This window comes from Ovis canadensis, chromosome 13, assembly GCF_042477335.2.
Source record: "Ovis canadensis isolate MfBH-ARS-UI-01 breed Bighorn chromosome 13, ARS-UI_OviCan_v2, whole genome shotgun sequence".
Lineage (NCBI taxonomy): Eukaryota > Metazoa > Chordata > Mammalia > Artiodactyla > Bovidae > Ovis > Ovis canadensis.
This window is the reverse complement of record NC_091257.1, coordinates 72,732,883-72,752,171: the sequence shown is the minus strand read 5'-3', so window position 1 is coordinate 72,752,171 and position 19,289 is coordinate 72,732,883. Positions and strand designations below refer to the sequence as shown.

Sequence of the window (19,289 nt, the reverse complement as noted above, 5' to 3'; positions counted from 1 at the left end):
ACTGAGTGCCAAGGCCCTGGAGAAAAAGGCAGACACAAAGGCCTACCTTCAGAAGGCTGGAGCTCTGGTCCAGGGCGATGCTTGGGGCCATGGCTCAAAGCCCAGGGACAGACATGGAGGGAGCAGACAGGGAAGATGAGAGTGTGGCTTGAGGGTGAGTGGCAGTTCATGGAGCTGGGGACACGCTGGGAGGTCAGTGGCCTTGACTGCCACACTAGAGAGTTGGCTTTGCTGTTCTTTCAAGCTGATTATGAAGAGGAAATTCTAAATATGAGGATGGGTTCATGGAACTAGCTGAGGTTACAGAGAGGGGTGCCAATGAGGGCCCTTGAGCAATGAGGATGTGGACACCATGGGGCAACAGGTTTTATTAAATGACTCCTGGTGGAGGAGCTTCCTCAACTGCGTCCTCACCCACTGACCCTCGTATCTAAGCGGGGAGCTGGATGTACCCACTATTCACCAGACGCCTGCTAGCTTCATCCAGGTCCACCAGCCCAGTCCAGGGGACCTCCACTAGCCTTAGATCCTCAGTGAGGTGGGCTCAGGGGTCTTGTAAGCTACCAGGTACCCCTCCTCTCTCCCTAAGTGAGTGGGAGGCTGCAGGGACAGCTTTCAGCCTAGGGTGGGCTGGAAAGGCCCCACACACTCACCCACAGATGACGCCTGGCTTTATAATTGGCCATCCCAGAAGCAGCGACCTGGATGGAGACCCAGACCCCCATGCCCTCTCACATCAAGGTCAGTGCCCAGCAAATAGTGGGGGTCTGAGAAAGGGTAAGGAACTCAGTGAGGAGAGGGGACCGTGGAGTCCAAGAATCCCCAGGCCAGTCCAAACTGACAGTGTGTGGTGAACAGAGGTGTGGGGTGGGTTCCCCTGGACCACCACCGCTGCTCAGAGACCCAGGGACCGGGCGCGCCTCTCCTTGGGGCTGGGCTGGCTCAGGCCTCACCGAGACTCTGGTCTGGTGGACAGGGCTGGGGCAGACTTGATGTTGGCCCCACATTTGTTCAGGACCCGCTGGAGGTCAGAGCCACCAGGGTCCACTGGCAGCCTGCCAAGGCCGGGGCCCCATCCCGGAAGTGCAGTGCTTCCTCCCTGGCAGCGGGAGGACCAGGGGGTCAGGGCCGGGGCGGGCCGGCCTGCAGCGGTCTGAGGCCTAGCCGGGCCTGGGGCCTGCCGGGGACAGGGCCTGGTCGGGCCGGGCCTGCCCCGCGCGGTCCGGGGCCTGGCGGAACTCGGGGCCCGCTCCAGGCCGGGGCCTGCCCTCCGCCCCGCCGGCCCGGCGCCCCCTCGCGCCCCGGGCGGGCCCTGCACGTCTCGCGAGCGGCCCGGAGCGGCGGGGGAGGCGGGGCCGGCTGCCGGGCAGGGCCGGGGCGGCGCCGAGGCCCGGCCGGAGCGGGAGCCCGAGCGCGGCGGGCGCGGCGGCCGGGACGGGGGGCGCGGGCCAGCGAAGATGGCGAACGTGGGGCTGCAGTTCCAGGCCAGCGCCGGGGACGCGGACCCGCAGAGCCGGCCGCTGCTGCTGCTGGGCCAGCTGCACCACTTGCACCGCGTGCCCTGGAGCCACGTCCGCGGGAAGCTGCAGCCCCGGGTCACCGAGGAGGTGAGCGGGCCGCGCCGGCCGCCATGCACCGCCCCGCCGGCCAGCGGAGCCCGGGCGGGGCTGGGCCGGCGAGGAGGCCGCGGAGGCCCCGCCTCGGCCGCCCGGCGCCCCCAGCCCGCCCGTCAGCCAGCCGGGTGCGCCTGGCGGACTAGGCCTGCCGGCGAGGCCAGGGGCCGCCCGCCTCCCGAGAGCCCGAGGCTTGGGCTCCCGTCCAGCAGCCCCGCCCGGAGGCCACTCGTGCCCTGCACCCACCCGGGCCTCAGGCTCGTAGGCAGAGCTGGCAGAGCCCACTAGGTGCGAAGGAAGTGCCCTCGAGGGGCCCTGACGCCGCCTTCCGAACCCTCCTTCCGGAACCCTCGTGGTGGTGACATCCGCCCCTTTCCAAGACCCCTGACTGGTCTCACCCCAGTGCCTTTGTGGCAAAGCAGCCCCCAAACTGGCCGTTTAAGTCCCCAGTGCTTAATCCCACGAGGGTGGACATGTGCCAGCAGACGCACACACGCTCACCTAGTGAGATGTGACACGTGGTAATTAGGGATCCAGGGTGCCAGGGAAGCTGCAAAAGTGCCCAGTTAGCGAGTGGGGCCGGTGTCCACACGCAGTGCTCCTGGCAGGCAGCCGTTTGAAGTCTGGTGTCTGTCTTGTGTCTCCCCTTCTGATCCAGCTCTGGCAGGCCGCGCTAAGCACGCTCAACCCCAACCCCACGGACAGCTGTCCCCTCTACCTGAACTATGCCACCGTGGCCGCCCTGCCCTCCAGGGTGAGCCGCCACAACAGCCCCTCGGCCGCCCACTTCATCACCCGCCTGGTGCGGACCTGCCTGCCACCGGGGACCCATCGGTGCATTCTGGTGAGTGCTCCTGAGAGGCTGGCCCCGCAAGACCCCCACCCAGGCTGCAGGTCATGTGCAGTGTGCTGGCTGTGCTGGCCCTGACCTGTACCTCCCACGGCTCAGTCCTTGGGACCGCAGAGCACTCTGGCCACAGTATCTTCAGAAATGGACATTGCTGCACAGCTGGACATTGCCACCCCAGCTTTACAGACAGGGAAACTGAGGTCCCAGAGACGTAAGCACCCAAGACCAGTGTGGGTGGCAGATCTGAGACTCTGACCCAGACCTCCTGAGCCCACGTACACCATGTGGCCCTGCACGTCCGGCTGTTGGGTCTCAGGAGGCGGTGGACCACATCTGGCGGCTGACATTTTCTTTCTCCCATCATGGGCCCGTGGTTCCGAGGAAGGCCCCTGGGATGCAGGCCCTGCTGGGGCATCTCTGGCCAGATTGTTTCCACAGTGGCATCTGACCCGGCTGTGGGGCCCAAGCACTTCCTGACAGGGGCTCCCATGGGGCGACCCCGGGGTCCCCTCCCCCACTCCGCTCCCCTCACCACAGCTCTGCTCTCTGGTGCTGCAGATGGTCTGTGAGCGGTCTGATGCCTTCGCCTCCGCCTGCGCCCTGGCCCGCGCTTTCCCCCTCTTCACCCACCGCTCAGGGGCATCTCGGCGCCCAGAGAAGAAGACCGTCACGGTGGAGTTTTTCCTGGTTGGACAAGACAACGGGCCAGTGGAAGTGTCCACTTTGCAAGTGGGTGTCTGGAAGCTCAGGCCATGCCCCCTCCACCCCCAGCTTGGGCAGTGCTCTCTCCCCCACACTCCCTGGGAGGACAGGACAGGGCTGCTTGCTGCTGGAGAGAGCAGGCCCCCGGGGCCTTTCCAAAGCCAGGCCACATGCTCCCTCCCACAAGGTGGTCTTGTTCTCAGGATTCAGTTCCATTCAGCCAGTGTTTATGAGCACCTACCTCGCACCAGGCGCTTTCATGTTTTAATACTAATAATCTCACCTGTGTATATATCACATTACCCTTCATGGTGCGCTTTTACATATGTTATTTCATTTGGTCCTTCGAATAATCCTTTTGAAGCGAGGCAAGGCTGGAGGTAATTTCCAGCTTTGAGTCTGTGTGTGGGCTGGCTACCAGGTGACCCTCCCAGACCTGTGGCTGTGATTTCGCCCTCCCACCTGCAGCCCCATTTCCAAATGCCAGACTCAGGTGGTCCTTTCCGCTCCCTCACCCTTCACTCTGTCTCAGGGCCTGTTAGCACCCCCTCATCCACTCTCTCACCACCTTGCTCTTCAAACTTTTAATAACATGGTCTGATTGCTTGGCTTGTCTTAACTCCCTTCCTCACTTGGCTCACCAGGATGGCGTTCGCCCATCCCCTTCCTGACACTGTCTTCTAGGGGGCAAACCTGCCAGACTCAAGCACTTGTCATCCTTTCTTGAAGGGCCCCCACCCACCTGGCGCCCTCTCTTCTCCCCACACCCTTCCCACCTGCCAGCTGAGAGCCATCCTCACTTGAGATTGTACATCTGAGTCTAGCCTCTGTGCCTCTCACTGGTGTGGGAGCCCCATGCCCACCTCCAGTTGGAGGGGGGGATCTTGGTACTGTGCATAATAGTCCTCTTGTGTGTGATGGAGCCAGTGGGCTGGTGGGTCTTCCTGGCTCTGACACCCCACCCATCCTACGGTGCCTGCCTGGTTCTCTGGGACCAGGCAGCAGCCTTCTAATGACCTGGCTGCCTCAAGATGCCCCCCTCTGGTTCCTGCTTCCTACCACCTCATGACCAGGGGAGGGCCAGTGCTTCCCAGGTGCTTGTCAGATGTCGGGCTCTGCTCCGAACACACCTGTGCACAAACACCTGATTTCCACAACTGCCCCATGAGATGGGTCCTGTTATTCTCCCCGCTTGAGAGCTGAACAAACTGAGGCTCAGAGATACTAAATGATTGAGCACAGCCACACCAGCAAGGGGTAGACCCGGGCCTTAACCACAGCTGCCATCCATCAGCCCTCCTTCCCTCCTGTCTGGGATTGTAAGTGTGAGGTTCTGACACCATGTGTGGCCTTTCCCTCCCACCTGGGTCCCTGTGGCCTCTCATACCCTCCTCCGTAGCATTTAATGGAACAATGTCATGAGTCTCTGCTGGACTCACGTCCTTGGACCTCTTTGGATTCAGACTAGTGTGGAGCCCGGTGCAAGGCAGGCACTCACATAGACGTGGATGAATGAGTGAGTGAGTGAATGCTGCTGCTTTCTGACGAGATCAAGGCACAGTGAGGTGCGGGCCTCTCCCTGCAGGTGCGCCCTCTCACCTGAGCCACTGCTACGCTGCATGGAGGAGCCCTGCATTCACAAGGTCATGAGGCTGGCACCCTGCCTCCCTTGAGACAACCCTCAGGGTGCTGATGCACTCCCCAAACAGCAGCCAAGGGTCTCTGATGCCCACAGGTGGGGACCCTCACCCTCCCTGGGGAGGGCCTGCTGCCAGGCTGTGGGGATCACATGGCACGCCTCAGATGTGAGCTGTCAAGTCTCTGCCTCTCAGGTTTAGGGGTTAATTACCTGGGAACAGGCAGGAACCTGGGAGGCGGCTGGGCTGGCGTTAGGGACCCGGAGGTGCCCTCCCCACTCCTGTGGGCCTGGAAGAGGCAACAAGAAACTGGACACTGTCCACATCCCTGCCAAACCCACACTCCATTTCTCTCTTAAGGCAGCCAGGCCCTGGGGTGGGTGCTGGGGGGCCAGGTGGGACAGAGCAGGGAGGCAGAGCTGAGCATCAGGGCTGCGTCGGGTGCATGGGAGCTCTTGGCAGAAGCTTTGAGGGGAGAGAGACATGAGCATGCCCTCTGCACAAGGCCCAGCTGTCTGTGTCCTTCCCTTCTAGCCCCATGGCCAGAGCAGTGTTGCATCAGGTGAAGGGTGAGGGTCTGGGACACGAGAAAAATGCCTCCCCAGTGGGTCCAGGAGCCTCTTCTCCATTGCAAGGCTCCAAGAGGCTCCTGGAGCATGTGGTCTTTGAGAGAAGCACCTCAAAGGGTGGCTGGGACCCTGGCTAGGGAAGCAGGGGTGTTTGGTCTGCCTGGGCAACCATGACAGCAGCTCCTCAACAGGGGTTTAACCCACAGATGCTTGTTTCTCAAACTCCCAGAGGTTGGCCATCTCAGAGCCTAGCCATCCCAGATCAGGGTGGCTTCCGCAGCTGCGTCCTTTTCTTACAAGGGCACTAATCCCATCATGGGGTCCCATCCTCTTGACCTCACCAAAGCCTGAGCACCTCCTGAAACCCTCCTGTTACCCTCCCCTGGTGGTCAGGGCTTCAGATTCCCATAACAGAGGGTATCACCTCCTCCTGGGAGAGGGGGATGGGGTTGGCAGAGGCTGGATGAGGTATGCACTCAGGGCTAGGCAGGAGGCCACCCGCCACCAGAGTAGGGGGCAGAACAGGAGACGAGGCTCAGAAAGCAAGGAGGGGCCCCTGTAGATCAGGAGAGGATGCTAGGCCAAAGGGTTCCTCTGTGGTTCTGCAGCCATAGGGGTCTTTCTGTAGACGGCTGGGGTCATGGGTACAACTCTTGCTTCCCTTCCACCTGCCCTCGTTGCCCAGCCTCCCCTGGGAGATGTGTGCCTCTAACACTTGTGGGTCCTGGCTGTTGGCAATGAGGAACACCTTCCACCTTGTCCCAGGACCCCAGTGACAGCCTTTTGTTTCTCCTAGTGTTTAACGAGCGCCACGGAAGGTGTGCGGCTGGCAGCCCGAATCGTGGACACACCCTGCAATGAGATGAACACAGACACCTTCCTTGAGGTTCGTGGCCCTGGGGTCCAGCTGGGTTGGGATGGTGTTGATTGACCCCAGGGACAGTCAGGAATCCCAGGGCTGCCAGGGGACGGTCCACAGTCTCCGCACCTCATCTGGGGAAGCCACGGGCCGCTGCAGACAGAGTCCTGCCATCCACCCGGAGCCGAGGGGCCCCCGGGCCTCAGCCAGGGGTGGAGGGAGGACACAGCCTCTTCCTCGAGGCCCCCATGCAGGACTCGAGCCATGAGCCACAGGAAATCGCAGAGTTTGGAGGTGATTAAACCTCCTCTCCTGGGTTTAATCATGCTTAGAGCCGAGAGTCAGGGCCTCAGCTTCCCAGCCCACCCCTCTCCCACCACAAGGCATCTGCTCACCCCTGTCCCTGGCCTCACCCTCATTTTAAGCCGTCTTCACGTGTTGTATGTTGTTGTTTTTTCCATGAACACATCCAGGAGATTAAGAAAGTTGGAAAAGAACTGGGGATTGTCCCAACCATTATCCGGGATGAGGAGCTGAAGGCGAGAGGATTTGGAGGTGGGTGGGGGCCAGTCCTCCTGGGTCCTGGCCTCAGCAGAGGCCTGGGGTACTTGGGGGGCTGGGGGGCTGCCAGGCCACATGTCATGCTGTCCCAAGCTTCACCCCACAGGAAACCAGCCTGTGTCCAGCCCCCAGGCCAGACCCTGGGAAGCAGCCCATCCCCGGGGGAAAGAGGAGGCAGCGATTCAGATCCTGATTCAGATCCTGGAAGCCACAGGGTCCAAGTCCTTCCCCGTCCACCCCCTCTGCAGCCTCCCCCGCGCTGCTCTCTTGCTCCCCAGGCCAGCCCAGCAGGGCCTTTCTGTTCCTCGAATACACAAGCTCATATCCCCATCAAGACCTGCTCTCATGGCTCTTTCTCCCTGGGATACTCTCCCCCAATATGATCTCACAGACCACCTCTTAAGAGAGCCCTCCCTGACTGCCAGGCCCATCCTTCCCACCTCCCAGGCACCAAGGTGCAATGACAACTAGAACAGGGTTGGGAAGGTCACTGTGGTTGTTATCTGTGGCTGCAAAACCAGTTATCCCAGAAGGCAGCAGCCGACAGCAACACGGTCCTTCCAGTGCAGGTCTGTGGGTGGGGAACTGGGCGTGGCTTAGCTGGGTCCGGCCCAGGGTCTCTCCAGGCCATGATACCTGTGTTAACTGGGGCTGTGGTCATCTGAAGGCTCGAATGGGGCCCAAGATGGGCTCCCAGCAAGGCTCACTCATGGCCCTGCCATCAGGGGGCCTAGCTGGCTGCTCCTTGTCATGTGGGCCTGTCCTTGAGCAGCTTGCAACATGGCAGCTGCTCCTCTCAGAGTGAGGTCTCTGAGCAAGAGACAAGAAAGAGCACACAAGCCAGAGGCCAGTTCTGTTTCTGTAACCTCATCTTGGATGATTCCTGCCACGTCCCGAGAAACTGAGACGCGCAGTCCTGCCCTCTTGGGGGAGGGGAGAGGATCCGCATGATCATGAATGCCCAGAGGGGATCTGTGGGGGCTTGTTCGAGCTGCCTATCACAGTCATGTCAGCCAGCTGCAGCTGGAGGCAGTCCTGTCAGGGAACGCTTCAGAGGAGGGAACTCTTGCAGCAGGTCTGCAGGGTGAGTAGGAGTTTGTCAGGCAGCCATTACTGGCCCTTGTCCTGGTTGCTACAGTTGTTCGGTTAGATTATCAGGGGACCTTGAGGTGTGGCCTCTGCCCACAGCAAGCCATGGTTTTCTCAAGAAGTTGGGGCGTGTAAACTGACAGCAAGGCAGCAGCAGGGGTGAGCTGGGAAAGGGAGGTGCCTGCTGAGTGCATGGAGGGGTCAGTGATGGGAGGGCGAGCGGGGCTGGAACGGCCTTGAAGCATTATCCAAAATCTCTTCATTCTGCAGTCCCGTTCACTGCTTTCTGGGAATGATACAATTTCTTTCTTTTTTTTTTTCCTCAGGGAGTCTTCTTGCCTAACACTACTTCACATAGAATGCAATTGCATCCCCCAATCCCATAGTGGCCAGGGGCAGGAGAGGGCGGGGAACTTGGTTCACATGGCCAGGCTCTGTGGCCCAGAGGAACACCCACAGGCCAGCAGCTGTTTGTGGGGAGAGCAGTGTTTCTGGGGGACTCCCAGGAGTCCTCCACTTGGCCCGGCCTGAGCCTCATTGACAAGTGCTGTGCTTTCCCTAGGAATCTACGGTGTTGGCAAAGCCGCCATCCATCCTCCGGCCCTGGCCATCCTCAGCCACACCCCAGATGGAGCCACCCAGACCATCGCTTGGGTGGGCAAGGGCATCGTCTACGATACTGGGGGTCTCAGCATGAAGGGGAAGGTGAGGTGCAGGACCACGGCTGGGGGACGTGGAGGGGAAGGGTGGCTTCTTACCAGGTGTCAGAGGAAAGAGCAAGTTGTTGGGGCATCCAGGAGGGAGGCCCTGGGGCCCGTTCCCCTCCAAGGGGCAGACTGTTTGCGCCTGCACTGAGTCAGGACACAGAAAATCTGGAGAAGAAGAAGAAAAGGTCCTAGGGTGATGCCCAATGTCTCCATGACCATCTGCAGTAAAATATTATGAGTATTATAGTACAGATAAAGAAAATAGTCATCGGTTAACACTTATAAATAGTATTAAGTAATTTCTGACAGAAAAAGCTGACGCCTCCACATCCTTCTCTTGTGGTGACATATGCCAGCGTCACAGCCCTGCCGTCCAGCCTTCAGTTCGGCCGACTTGTCAGTGACTCTATCACATAGGTCTTCTTCACGTGTTTATGTTCGCTAGATGGAGATGCCAGTTTTGTCAGTCTCTGCACTCATAGTTGATCCAAAAGAGCACAATTAGCTTTAATTTTGAAGACTTTCTGTCACATGAAGCAACTGATACACTCAGGGAAAGTCTCTAACAGAAGGGTCCCTCGGCAGAGACCAAGAAAGACCCCACTTCCCAAGAAGCTCCCCAAATCGTCAGTGTCCATGTTTCTGATTCTTTGAGATGGACTCCAGCAGCTTTCAAACATCTGTGGAGTAAAAATGTCTTATACAGCACAACCCCGGTGGTCCCTTAGACTGTGGGCAGCAGCATGGCTCACTGCTCCTGGTGTTTATGCCGAATCCACCTTCTGAAGGCAGGAACTCAGTGTCAGAGGTGCCGTGGACACCAGCCACCTCCAGAGCTTGCCTGCCTCAGAACCAGAGTGCCTTGAGGAGTCTGTGCCCCGGCAGTGATTAGTGTCCACGTAGGATAATGTTTCTGAAAGACAGTCAGGTCTAAAGCTTTTATTTATGTGGTAAGGACTCACTTCAACCAACAACGGGGTTTTTTTTCTGGAGGAATACTTTTACCACTGATGACAACAAGCAAACAAGCTTTTGTTGTTGTTGTTCAGCTGCCAAGTCGTGTCCTACTCTTTGCGACCCCAGGGACTGCAGCACACCAGGCACCTCTGTTCTCCACTATCTCCTGGAGTTTGCTCATATTCATGTCCATTGAATCAGTGATGCCTTTGAATCATCTCATCTTCTGTCATCCCCTTCTCCTCCTACCTTCAATCTTTCCTAGCATCAGGGTCTTTTCCAATGAGCCAGCTCTTCACATCAAGTGGCCAAAATATTGGAGCTTCAGCATTAGCCCTTCCAATGAATATTCAGGGTTGATTTTCTTTAGGATTGACTGGTTAGATCTCCTTGTAGTCCAATGGACACCCAAGAGTTTTCTCCAGCCCCACAATTTGAAAGCATCAGTTCTTCAGTGATCAGCATTCTTTCTGATCCAACTCAGCTTTTAGTCAGTTTATTATTATTCTTAAATTCTTAACACCTCGTGTTGACCCTCCCTCCACACCCTTGATAGGGGCTCTTGCCCCATTAGCAGGTGTGTTTTGCGGGATAGATCTGTGGGCTCATTCAGACATTGGCTTGTTAGAGGGTGAAGTAAGAAGCAAGGCTTCCTGAGGGTTAGTCATTTTGCTGGGGGCACCCTCTCCCAATTTTGCAGGAACAGTCCTGGCTGTTTTCAAAGATTTTCAAGGCAAACCAGGATCAGTGTGAATTAAGGGGCCTCAGATGTGTTCATCTCAGGACTTCTTCCACTCTTAAAAAATACTGATCTCGAAAGAGTTTGTATTTATAAGGGCAATGTCTGCTAGCTGTCTACTAGAAATTAAAATTGGGAAAATGTAAAGATAGTTATTAATTCATTAAAAAGACCAATATGACCCCATTGCATGCCACTGTAAATAATGCAGTCTTATGAATAGGACTGTATTTTCCAAAATGAAAAAAAGAAATTAACCAGGAAAGTGGTCCTGTTTTACATTTCTGCAGCTCTCTTTACTGTCTGCCTTTGTGGACGACAGCTGTGACCACATATCTGCTTCTGCATTTAGTCTGTTGCGATATGTTTTAGTTGAAATATAAAAAAGAAAATCTGGCCCCAGTCCTTCAGCAGTTAGAAAAAGGAGAAGCGTTTTAATACCCTTTTCAGGTAACTCAGGACCTTCTTCTTTGCTGTTACACCAAAACCCGACAAGTGGGAGTTTTTAAAAGGTAAGTTACAACGGGGGATCTGAAGCCACGCCTGTGAGCTCTGCCACATTGAAATCTGTGGGTCCATCCTGAAGTCTGAATGCACAGTTTTATGATATCACATATGCGCCATTTGGAAAATACTGTTTAAAGAGTTATGCCAAGCCTCCAGATTTTGACTCTTTTCAGTATACAATATTTTTAAAAGTTACATTCATTAATATCATCATCTATCTCATGTAGGAAGTTGAGTATTAAGAAGCTATCATGGAAGCAGATACAAGTTTTCCAAAACCCTGATTTTTTTTTTTTTTTTTGCTTGAAAACTCCAGTTTTACCAAGTAATGCCAGCTGTCCTGGAGGTGAGAGGCTCACTCTGGCCATTTTCGAGAAAATATCTGCATATACCTGCGTCTGGATCCCCGGAGTCTGTCAGTGGTTCCCCCCACCCCACCTCCAGGACAGTGGTATTGGGAGAGTAGAGGCTCGCTGAGCTCAGGACTTGGCACCCACTCTTGCTTGGGCTCCAGCGGACTGACCACAGCCGAGCGCTGGGCATCAGGGAGCACGCACGGGGCCTCCTCCACCCCTTCCATGCCACTGAGACAGTGTTGGGAATGACTCTTCTCTACGGTTGAGGTTTCTAAAAAGCTAATCATTTCACTGCTTCGGCGAGAAGACTTGAGTGAAGTTGGCAGCACCTTGTTTCCTAAAGGCCTGGAAATGAACCCAGCGACCACCAGTTCCCACAGGCCCCAGGTCGCCACTGCCCCATCGGTACAAACAGCAACCCAACAGTGATGAAGGCGTTCCTGTGGAAATAGTTTCTTTTATGAAAACAGGAATGCCAGGTGGGGTCCCTGAGGCTGACTCAGCCTATGGAGCTGCATTTGTGGTGCAACATCTGTTCTGCATCTAGGAACACGGGGATTCAGTGGCCATCTCCAGCCATTTTCCACGTGGCCATTCTGCAGGGGGTTTGACTCTCGGTTTGAGGCCCTGTTATTCCATTTAAACAATCTCGTGGTTTCTCGCAGGTTAGGTCAAAACAGCTTATTTCCAATAGTGCTAGCTGAGTCATTTTTGCTCAACTTAATTGTAAAAACAGCTCAGTTTATATCTAAAAATACTTTCCATTAAAACTCTCGGCTCATGTAATCCAATAAGGGCTCAGAAAAGTCAGTACATTTCGGTCCCGAATCCTTACATCCGATGACCTGTTGTTAATTTAAAATATAAGCCTGTCAATTAGCATTGGGAGCCTATAAACCGTAAAAGTGCCTTGCTGCCCTCAACAAGTGTATAGGAAATGGTGTTTACTTCTGTGGCAGGAGGGCCCCTGGGTCTCTAGCGACTCCCTCACTAGACCCCGTCACCCAGGAAACGTGAATGCAGACAGGTGGCAGGCGCCCTCGGGGCAGGAGTGGGATTGATGGTGTCACAGTGACTAATGACATTTGGGAAGAGCTGGATGGGTGGTCAAGGTCGTGACATGGAGGAGCTGCAGACAGACCCCCAGGCTGACTTGGGCACAGCTCAGCCTCTGAGCCAGGCTGCTCCGGAAGTCCCCACTGAACCTCACACAGTTCTGTTCAGTAACCCCCAAAGCTCTGCTCAAGCTGGACGTGCCCCCCAAGCCGGTAAATTTAACTCTGGCTTCTCATTGCTTCTGGAGGATCCCCGGGTGACTAGTGGCATTTCCTGGGTTCTGTAGCCACTCAGGTGACTTGGCGCCAGCTCCTGTGCCTCTGGGCCCCTCGTGTGGGCACCGGGGTGGGGAGCATTGTTGCTGAGGGGTCAGCATGCACTTACCTCTCTCTCGCCCCTTCCCGCCCCCACAGACCACCATGCCGGGGATGAAGAGGGACTGTGGGGGCGCCGCAGCTGTCCTAGGGGCCTTCAGAGCCGCCATCAAGCAGGTGAGGTGGGCCCTGTCTTCCTCCCTGGTTCTCCTCCCCAGAGCCCCCTGAGTCTGTGTGGCTGGCACTGTCCCCCTCCACACTCCTGCGCCGGGTCCCTGGGGCCCCCAGAGCTCCTTGCTTCAGTCAGAGCTCCTCTGGCCAAGAGTGTCACCCCACCCGGGCATGTCACCTCTCTGCCTGGCGCCCGCTGTCATCATGGGCCCTCCGCTAAGTCCTTAGACCCCGCCCGCCCTGACCGAAATGGGAAGGGTGCTTTGGAGCAGGCTGCCTGCCCTCTCACCCCTGGGCTCTGGCACTCAGGGCAGGGGTCTCTGGAGGGGCTGGCTGCTGTTTGGTGGAAGAGGTATGGGGTCTGTCCTGGAATACTAGGAGTGGCCACACCGAGCCCAGACACCAAGGCAGCCAGAGGCCTCCGTGTTCCCCACTCAGGACACATAGGTGCCAGAGAGCCCAACAATTGGAGCCAAATTCCCGAGCTGGGGGCCTGGTCAATAAGCAGTGCCGTGGCTGTTCCCCGCGTTTGCCCTTTGACACTGAGAAGTGAAGTGAAGTGAAGTCACTCAGTCGTGTCCGACTCTTTGCGACCCCATGGACGGTAACCTACCAGGCTCCGTGGTCCATGGGATTTTCCAGGCAAGAATACTGGAGTGGGCTGCCATTTCCTTCTCCAGGGGATCTTCCCAACCCAAGGATTGAACCCGGGTCTTCTGCATTGCAGACAGACGCTTTACCATCTGAGCCACTAGGGAAACCCATAGAGCATGTTTATGGAGCAGAGGCACGGGGCGCCCTGGCTATCCAGGGCCGCTCACCTCTCGGCATGGCTGCTTCAGGCACCTCTGAAAAGCCCAGCCCTTCCAGTCACCAAGCATAGGCTCCTCTTCCTCAAAGGCACTGCCTGAGCAGCATGGGGGAAACTTCCAGAGAAGACAAAAGCAAAAAGATCTTGGCAAATGATTTCTGCCCAGCCACACCTATGAGGGGAGCAGAAAGCCTGGAGGGGAGGAGGGGCTCAGCCTAAGGGGTGCTGGTGGGGGGGTGTCTCAACTGTACTGGGGAGTGTCATGCAGCCCTCGTTCAGCAGCACCCAGCCCGCCTGACCGGATTCAGCCAGGCCCGCGCTACCTACTCCGTTAATGAGCTCGTCAAGTATGCAAGGGACATACCCGGCCTCAGGGGCTGGGGGGTGCTCTGGGAGGGGCTCACGGGAAAGTGTCCAGAGGGCCCACGCAGCTGCACTACCTGGTGTCTCAGCTATGGGTTTGGGGTGACTGCACCCATGGAGGGTCCGTCCTGGCATCTGGACAGGTGGCTGGTGCCCCAGCAGATAGACCCTTCCTATGGACGAGGAACCACTTGGCAATTAAGGCTGGTTCATCAGCTGGTGGTTGGAAGTGGTCCTCGGATTCCTCCTGCTTGTAACTCATTTTTTGAGAAAAGGAATGTGCCTCAATTTGAGGCCCAAAGTACATAATGAGGGTCATCACTCACAGAATGAAGTAAGAGTCCACACTCACACCAAGAGGAGCAAGTCATCTCCTCACAGTGGCCTCCCAGTTGCTAACAGTATGAGGGAGAGGTGGGAACCCACCTTTTGGCAAACAACAGCATAGTAATTGTCTCAGGTGAGAGTGACCAACAGATGCTAACGTCAGAGTTGAGTGTGGGAGCGTGGGAGTGAGGAGGAGCACCCACCCAGAGGTTTCTGTGGCTGTCCTGAGGGCCACTAGGGGGTGGGGGGGGGGTCACTGTGCCTCCGGGGACTTAGTGCACTCAGCCTGAGTGTGGGTACAGGGAAACAGCAAAGGGTCAAGGTCATCAAAGTCGAAAGCCCGACCTCAAAAGCTAAAGATCAGCAGGTTTGTGAGGTTAGGGACTGTGACCACTGACTGCATTGTATGGATAGGAGGTGGGAGCTGAGCATGGACTCGAACCCAGCAGGCAGCTCCACTTCTGGGGTGCATGCTGCATCGCCTGGCCTCTGTTGGGACCATGCCCTAGGGCCCACTAGGATGGTGGGGAGTGCAGGGGGCTGTGATCCCTGCTCCTTGGACCCATCTGTCTGTCTCTCTGTTGTGGGTCAGAGAGCTCCAGCCTGTCACCATCCTTTCTGCCCCTGATGCTCCCAGCCTATAACTAGAGCCTCTGCCCTGGTCCCTCCAGGGTTGTTTTTTTTTTTTAATTTATTTATTTTAATTGGAGGCTAATTACTTTACGGTATTGTAGTGGTTTTTGCCATACATTAACATGAATCAGCCACGGGTGTACATGTGTTCCCCATCCTGACACTTCCTCCCACCTCCCTCCCTGTCCCATCCCTCAGGGTCATCCCAGCGCACCAGCCCTGGGCACCCTGTCTCAGGCATTGAACCTGGACTGGCGATCTATTTCACATATAATAGTATACATATTTCAATGCTATTCTCTCAAATCATCCCACCCTCACCTTCTCCCACAGAGTCCAAAAGTCTATTCTTTACATCTGTGTCTCTCTTGCTGTCTCGCATATAGGGACATCGTTACCATTTTTCTAAATTCCATATATATGTGTTAATATGCTGTATTTGTGTTTTTCTTTCTGACTTACTTCACTCTCTATAATAGGCTCCAGTTTCATCCACCTCATTATAACCGATTCAAATGCATTCTTTTTAATAGTGAGTAATACTCCATTGTGTACATGTACCACAGCTTTCTTATCCATTCGTCTGCCACCTCCAGGGTTTCAAAGACACCCTCCACGCAATATTCTGCTTGGCCGAGAACTCCGTGGGCCCCAATGCCACGAGGCCGGATGACATCCACCTGCTGTACTCTGGAAAGTAAGGCCAACCCTGCCCGCCCGCCTCACAGCACCCACCCCATTGTGATGTCCCGGAGCCCTGGGTGCCTGCGATGGGGGCTGGATCCCCTTTTGAGATGTCGGGGGCCCACGTTAGGCACTGCATTGCAGTTGAGGACAGGGAGGAGGGGCTCTGAATGGGGTGTCTGCTGTCCCCAGGACTGTGGAAATCAACAATACGGATGCTGAGGGCAGGCTGGTACTGGCAGACGGCGTGTCCTACGCCTGCAAGGACCTGGGCGCCGACATCATCCTGGACATAGCCACGCTGACCGGAGCTCAGGTGGGCCCCACTGTCCCTTCTGCTTCGCCACCAGGTCAGAGCTCCTCTGTGAGGGCACAGGCGCCCAGGGCCCATGGACCCTGGAGGGAATGCTGGCACAGGGCCCCCGTGCAGGGCCTCCTTCTCGGTCTCTCTCTCTGCCTTGTTTTCTGTCAGCCCCTCTTCTGTCCTCGGTGTCCCCCAGCCCGCCAGGTGATGCTCTCTACATCTCTCCTGCATACCCAGGGCATCGCCACAGGCAAGTACCATGCAGCTGTGCTCACCAACAGCGCCGAGTGGGAGGCAGCCTGCGTGAAGGCCGGGCGACAGTGCGGGGACCTGGTGCACCCGCTGGTCTACTGCCCGGAGCTGCACTTCAGCGAGTTCACCTCGGCTGTGGCCGACATGAAGAACTCAGTGGCGGTAGGTGTGGAGCAGGTGGACTTAGGTCCCCTGTTAGGCCCCAGTCTGGGCTCTGAGCAGGGGAGGGGAGAAAAACGGGGAGGGGATGGCACTCTCACTGGTCTCCCCGCAGCATGCCATTCAGCAGGAAGTGGGGCATCCTGCCCGCTCTGGAGTCCCCACTGGGTCTATCGCTGGCTCCCCCTTTTAACCCCAGGGTGAAGGTAGACCCCCTAGCCCAGCTGCCAGGCCTGCCACGGGGACCCTGTCTGCTGCTCTCCACACTGGGCCCTCCACCCCAGGCCCCTTCTTGCAGACACTGAGAGAGGTGGTCGCTGAGGATAGGGGTCAGGAGGGCGCAGGGTATCCACCGTGGCCACCCGCACCACGGCTGGAGTGGAAGCTCATGACTGCCTTCTACCCCAGGACCGGGACAACAGCCCCAGCTCCTGCGCTGGCCTCTTTATCGCCTCACACATCGGCTTTGACTGGCCTGGGGTCTGGGTCCACCTGGATATTGCCGCGCCTGTGCATGCCGTGAGTCCGGGCCCTGGGGGTGCCCCTGCCCACCCCACCGTTAGGCCTTCCTTGGCTGGCCAGCCACTCTGCTTCCCTTGCCGGCCCCTCCCCTCGGGTCTGGCTGCTCCCACTCTCTCCTGCATCCAGAGCCCCTCTCTGGCTCCAGAGCACAGGCTGAGCTCATCGGAAATATTCTGTGTGAGGGTCACACGGCCAGCTGTGGTCCCCCCTGGCCTCTGGTCTCCTCATCCCTGGGAACAGTGTGGCTGCTGTGCGCAGTCCTTCCCAACCCGCCTGTCCTCGGCCGGAGGCCCAGGGGCCCTGGTCTCACCCTTTCCCTCCCCGAGGAGCCAGGAGAGGGGAGGGGAGGAAAACCCAGGGCTGTGTCCACAGCTCGTTCTCCACCGGCTCTGAGTGGAACAGGACAGGGAAGGGGGCTGGGGGGTGCATGGGGGGTCAGACGCCCTGGTCCCAGAGCCCTCCCGTGGCGGTGGGTTTGCGGGGTGGGGGGCTCGGCCACACAGGCTTCCACTGTCTTCACCCACAGGGCGAGCGTGCCACGGGCTTCGGTGTCGCCCTTCTGCTGGCGCTCTTCGGCCAGGCCTCTGAGGACCCTCTGCTGAACCTGGTGTCCCCACTTGGCTGCGAGGTGGACGCCCAGGAGGGGGACGCGGAGAGGGACTCCAAGAGGCGCAGGCTTGTGTGACGCAGCCGCCCTGCCCAGTGATACTGGGCGCTTTACCTCACTTTGCACTGATTAATTCTAAGCAATTGGAAGATTATACCTTGAGATGAACTGCGGTTTGTTTTGTTTTTAGTTGTCATGGTGACGGAAACAGCTCCTTTTTGTGTCTTAGGAGACAGCTCAGGGTTTGGGGGGCCCAGGGAGGGGTGAGTGGGCAGCACTGGGTTTATGTTTGATTCCCCGCCAGCTTCTGCAGACCATGCCCCTCCCTGGGGCCCCTGCATGACCCCCGGGCTCCGGGACACATGCGCGGCCCTGATGCTCTTGTCCACGTTGCCCTCAAGACACTCGCCCCTGCCTGGGCCCATGGTGGGTGCCAGTGGCCCCATCTGCAGCCCCAGGCCCCACACATGGCACCTGCATTGCAGAGCACCCAGGTTCCACTCTAGCTGGGGCAGTCCCTGCTTCCAACAGACCACCCCTTTGAAAGGATGGGGCGACTTGGTTCAGGTTTTATGGAGCAAGAGGAATGTCTACTCGGGCCCCTCTGAGTTCACTGCAAGTTGAATTAAACATGGCTAAACCACATCACACCTCTGCCTCTGTCTCCGTCTTTCTCCAGCCCGTTTTAGCAAGCAGCCCAACAACCTGCCTGTGGGTCTGAGGCTCCAGGTGCCACCATCTCCTCCCAAACCAGCACCCAACTTTGAGGTGAAATTTGCCAACCTCACTGCTGCAGATGAGAGCCTGGGGCTAGCTGGGCTCTGAGGTTTCGAGTGCAGGCTCTGGAGGGCGGACACCTCGGACTTTCCCACGACCCGCGGTCTGCAGGGAGGGTGTCCTGATCCCCAAGCAGGGCACAAGGCAAGTGTTACACAGGGTCAACTGAAAGCCCCTTGGGCAGGATCCTAGGAGCTGAAGGGCATAGCCTGGCCAGGTGTCAGGGAGAACCCCAGCCTGGGCCCCACAGAAGAGGTCCGGGACTCAGGCTCCACCTGGCATAGAGCCGGCACCTCCTCTGCAGGCGACGGGAGGGCGAGAACATGCCTGCAGGCCACACATCTCCTGGCTGTGTCTGGGCTCCTTGAACTTGCACCCCTGCCCAAGGCTCCCTAAACTTCAGGTCCCTTCCCCTGCCCTGAAATCAAGGTGACTCTTTCTGGGCATGATCCCAAGCATGTATTTATTAACTGCCTGCTGTGTGCACAGCCCCAGGCTGGGGCTGGAAGAGGCAGGCGGCAGTCCCAGGGCCTCCGCCCCGTCTGGGAAAGCCCTGGCCCGACGTGTTAAATTGCAGTAATCGTGGTCACGAGGCGGTCAGTGGGCTCAGGGAGGCACGGGGCCCGGAGGGGCCAGGAGCCTTCATGGGTCATTAGCATGCTTAATGGCCTTGGTGTTGGCAGCTCAATCCAGCTTCTCCCTGAGAAGCCCTGAAGGAGCCAGAGGTCACTGAGGTGGCCCAGCTCCTTCTCCTGGCAGCTGGCACTGTCCACACCCCCTGCAGGGGCTACAGGGATCCGGGGGACTGAGTGTCCCTTGTGCGGGCACAAAGGGGGCCTCAGGCCTGGGGACCCAGCTGGGCAGCAGCTGCAGGCCGAGGGCCTGGCACTGGAGGGAAGCAAGGCTGAGGCAAAGACCCTACTTCTCTGAGGCTAAAGGGCTTGAGGACACGACGGCTGCTTCCAGACACTCCACTGAAGCCCCAGCAACAGGGTCGGCGGGGGGCAGGCAGGGAGTGGGTGGGCGCTGGCACCTCCACTTGATCATGGTCTCAGGTGAGCGGTACAGGAAGGTGAGTCTGGAGAATAGCTCCTGCTCCAGCTGCAGCTCACCCAGCTCACGGACCAGGAAGATGTCCGTGCAGAGACCCAGCATGCGGTCCA

At 57.6% G+C, this 19,289-nt stretch overlaps 1 protein-coding gene across 1 annotated transcript; it reads left to right on the top strand.

Moving 5' to 3' along the window:
- Positions 1 to 1,119: 1,119 nt before the first annotated feature.
- On the top strand, positions 1,120 to 17,999 carry NPEPL1 (aminopeptidase like 1). The gene is made up of 12 exons (XM_069546806.1): positions 1,120 to 1,607; positions 2,272 to 2,457; positions 3,022 to 3,192; positions 6,168 to 6,257; positions 6,704 to 6,785; positions 8,443 to 8,585; positions 12,616 to 12,693; positions 15,418 to 15,518; positions 15,698 to 15,821; positions 16,047 to 16,223; positions 16,629 to 16,739; positions 17,269 to 17,999. Exons 1-12 carry the CDS (start codon positions 1,458 to 1,460, stop codon positions 17,425 to 17,427), a joined length of 1,572 nt encoding a protein of 523 aa, XP_069402907.1. The 5' UTR covers positions 1,120 to 1,457; the 3' UTR covers positions 17,428 to 17,999.
- The last annotated feature ends 1,290 nt before the right edge of the window (positions 18,000 to 19,289 follow it).

Coding starts and splice junctions, on each gene's coding strand:
- NPEPL1 (XM_069546806.1), top strand. CDS start 1,458: ATGGCGAACGTGGGGCTGCAGTTCCAGGCCAGCGCCGGGGACGCGGAC. Junction 8,586..12,615: donor GTCTCAGCATGAAGGGGAAG/GTGAGGTGCAGG, acceptor CCGCCCCCACAG/ACCACCATGCCGGGGATGAA. Junction 15,822..16,046: donor CCACGCTGACCGGAGCTCAG/GTGGGCCCCACT, acceptor CTGCATACCCAG/GGCATCGCCACAGGCAAGTA.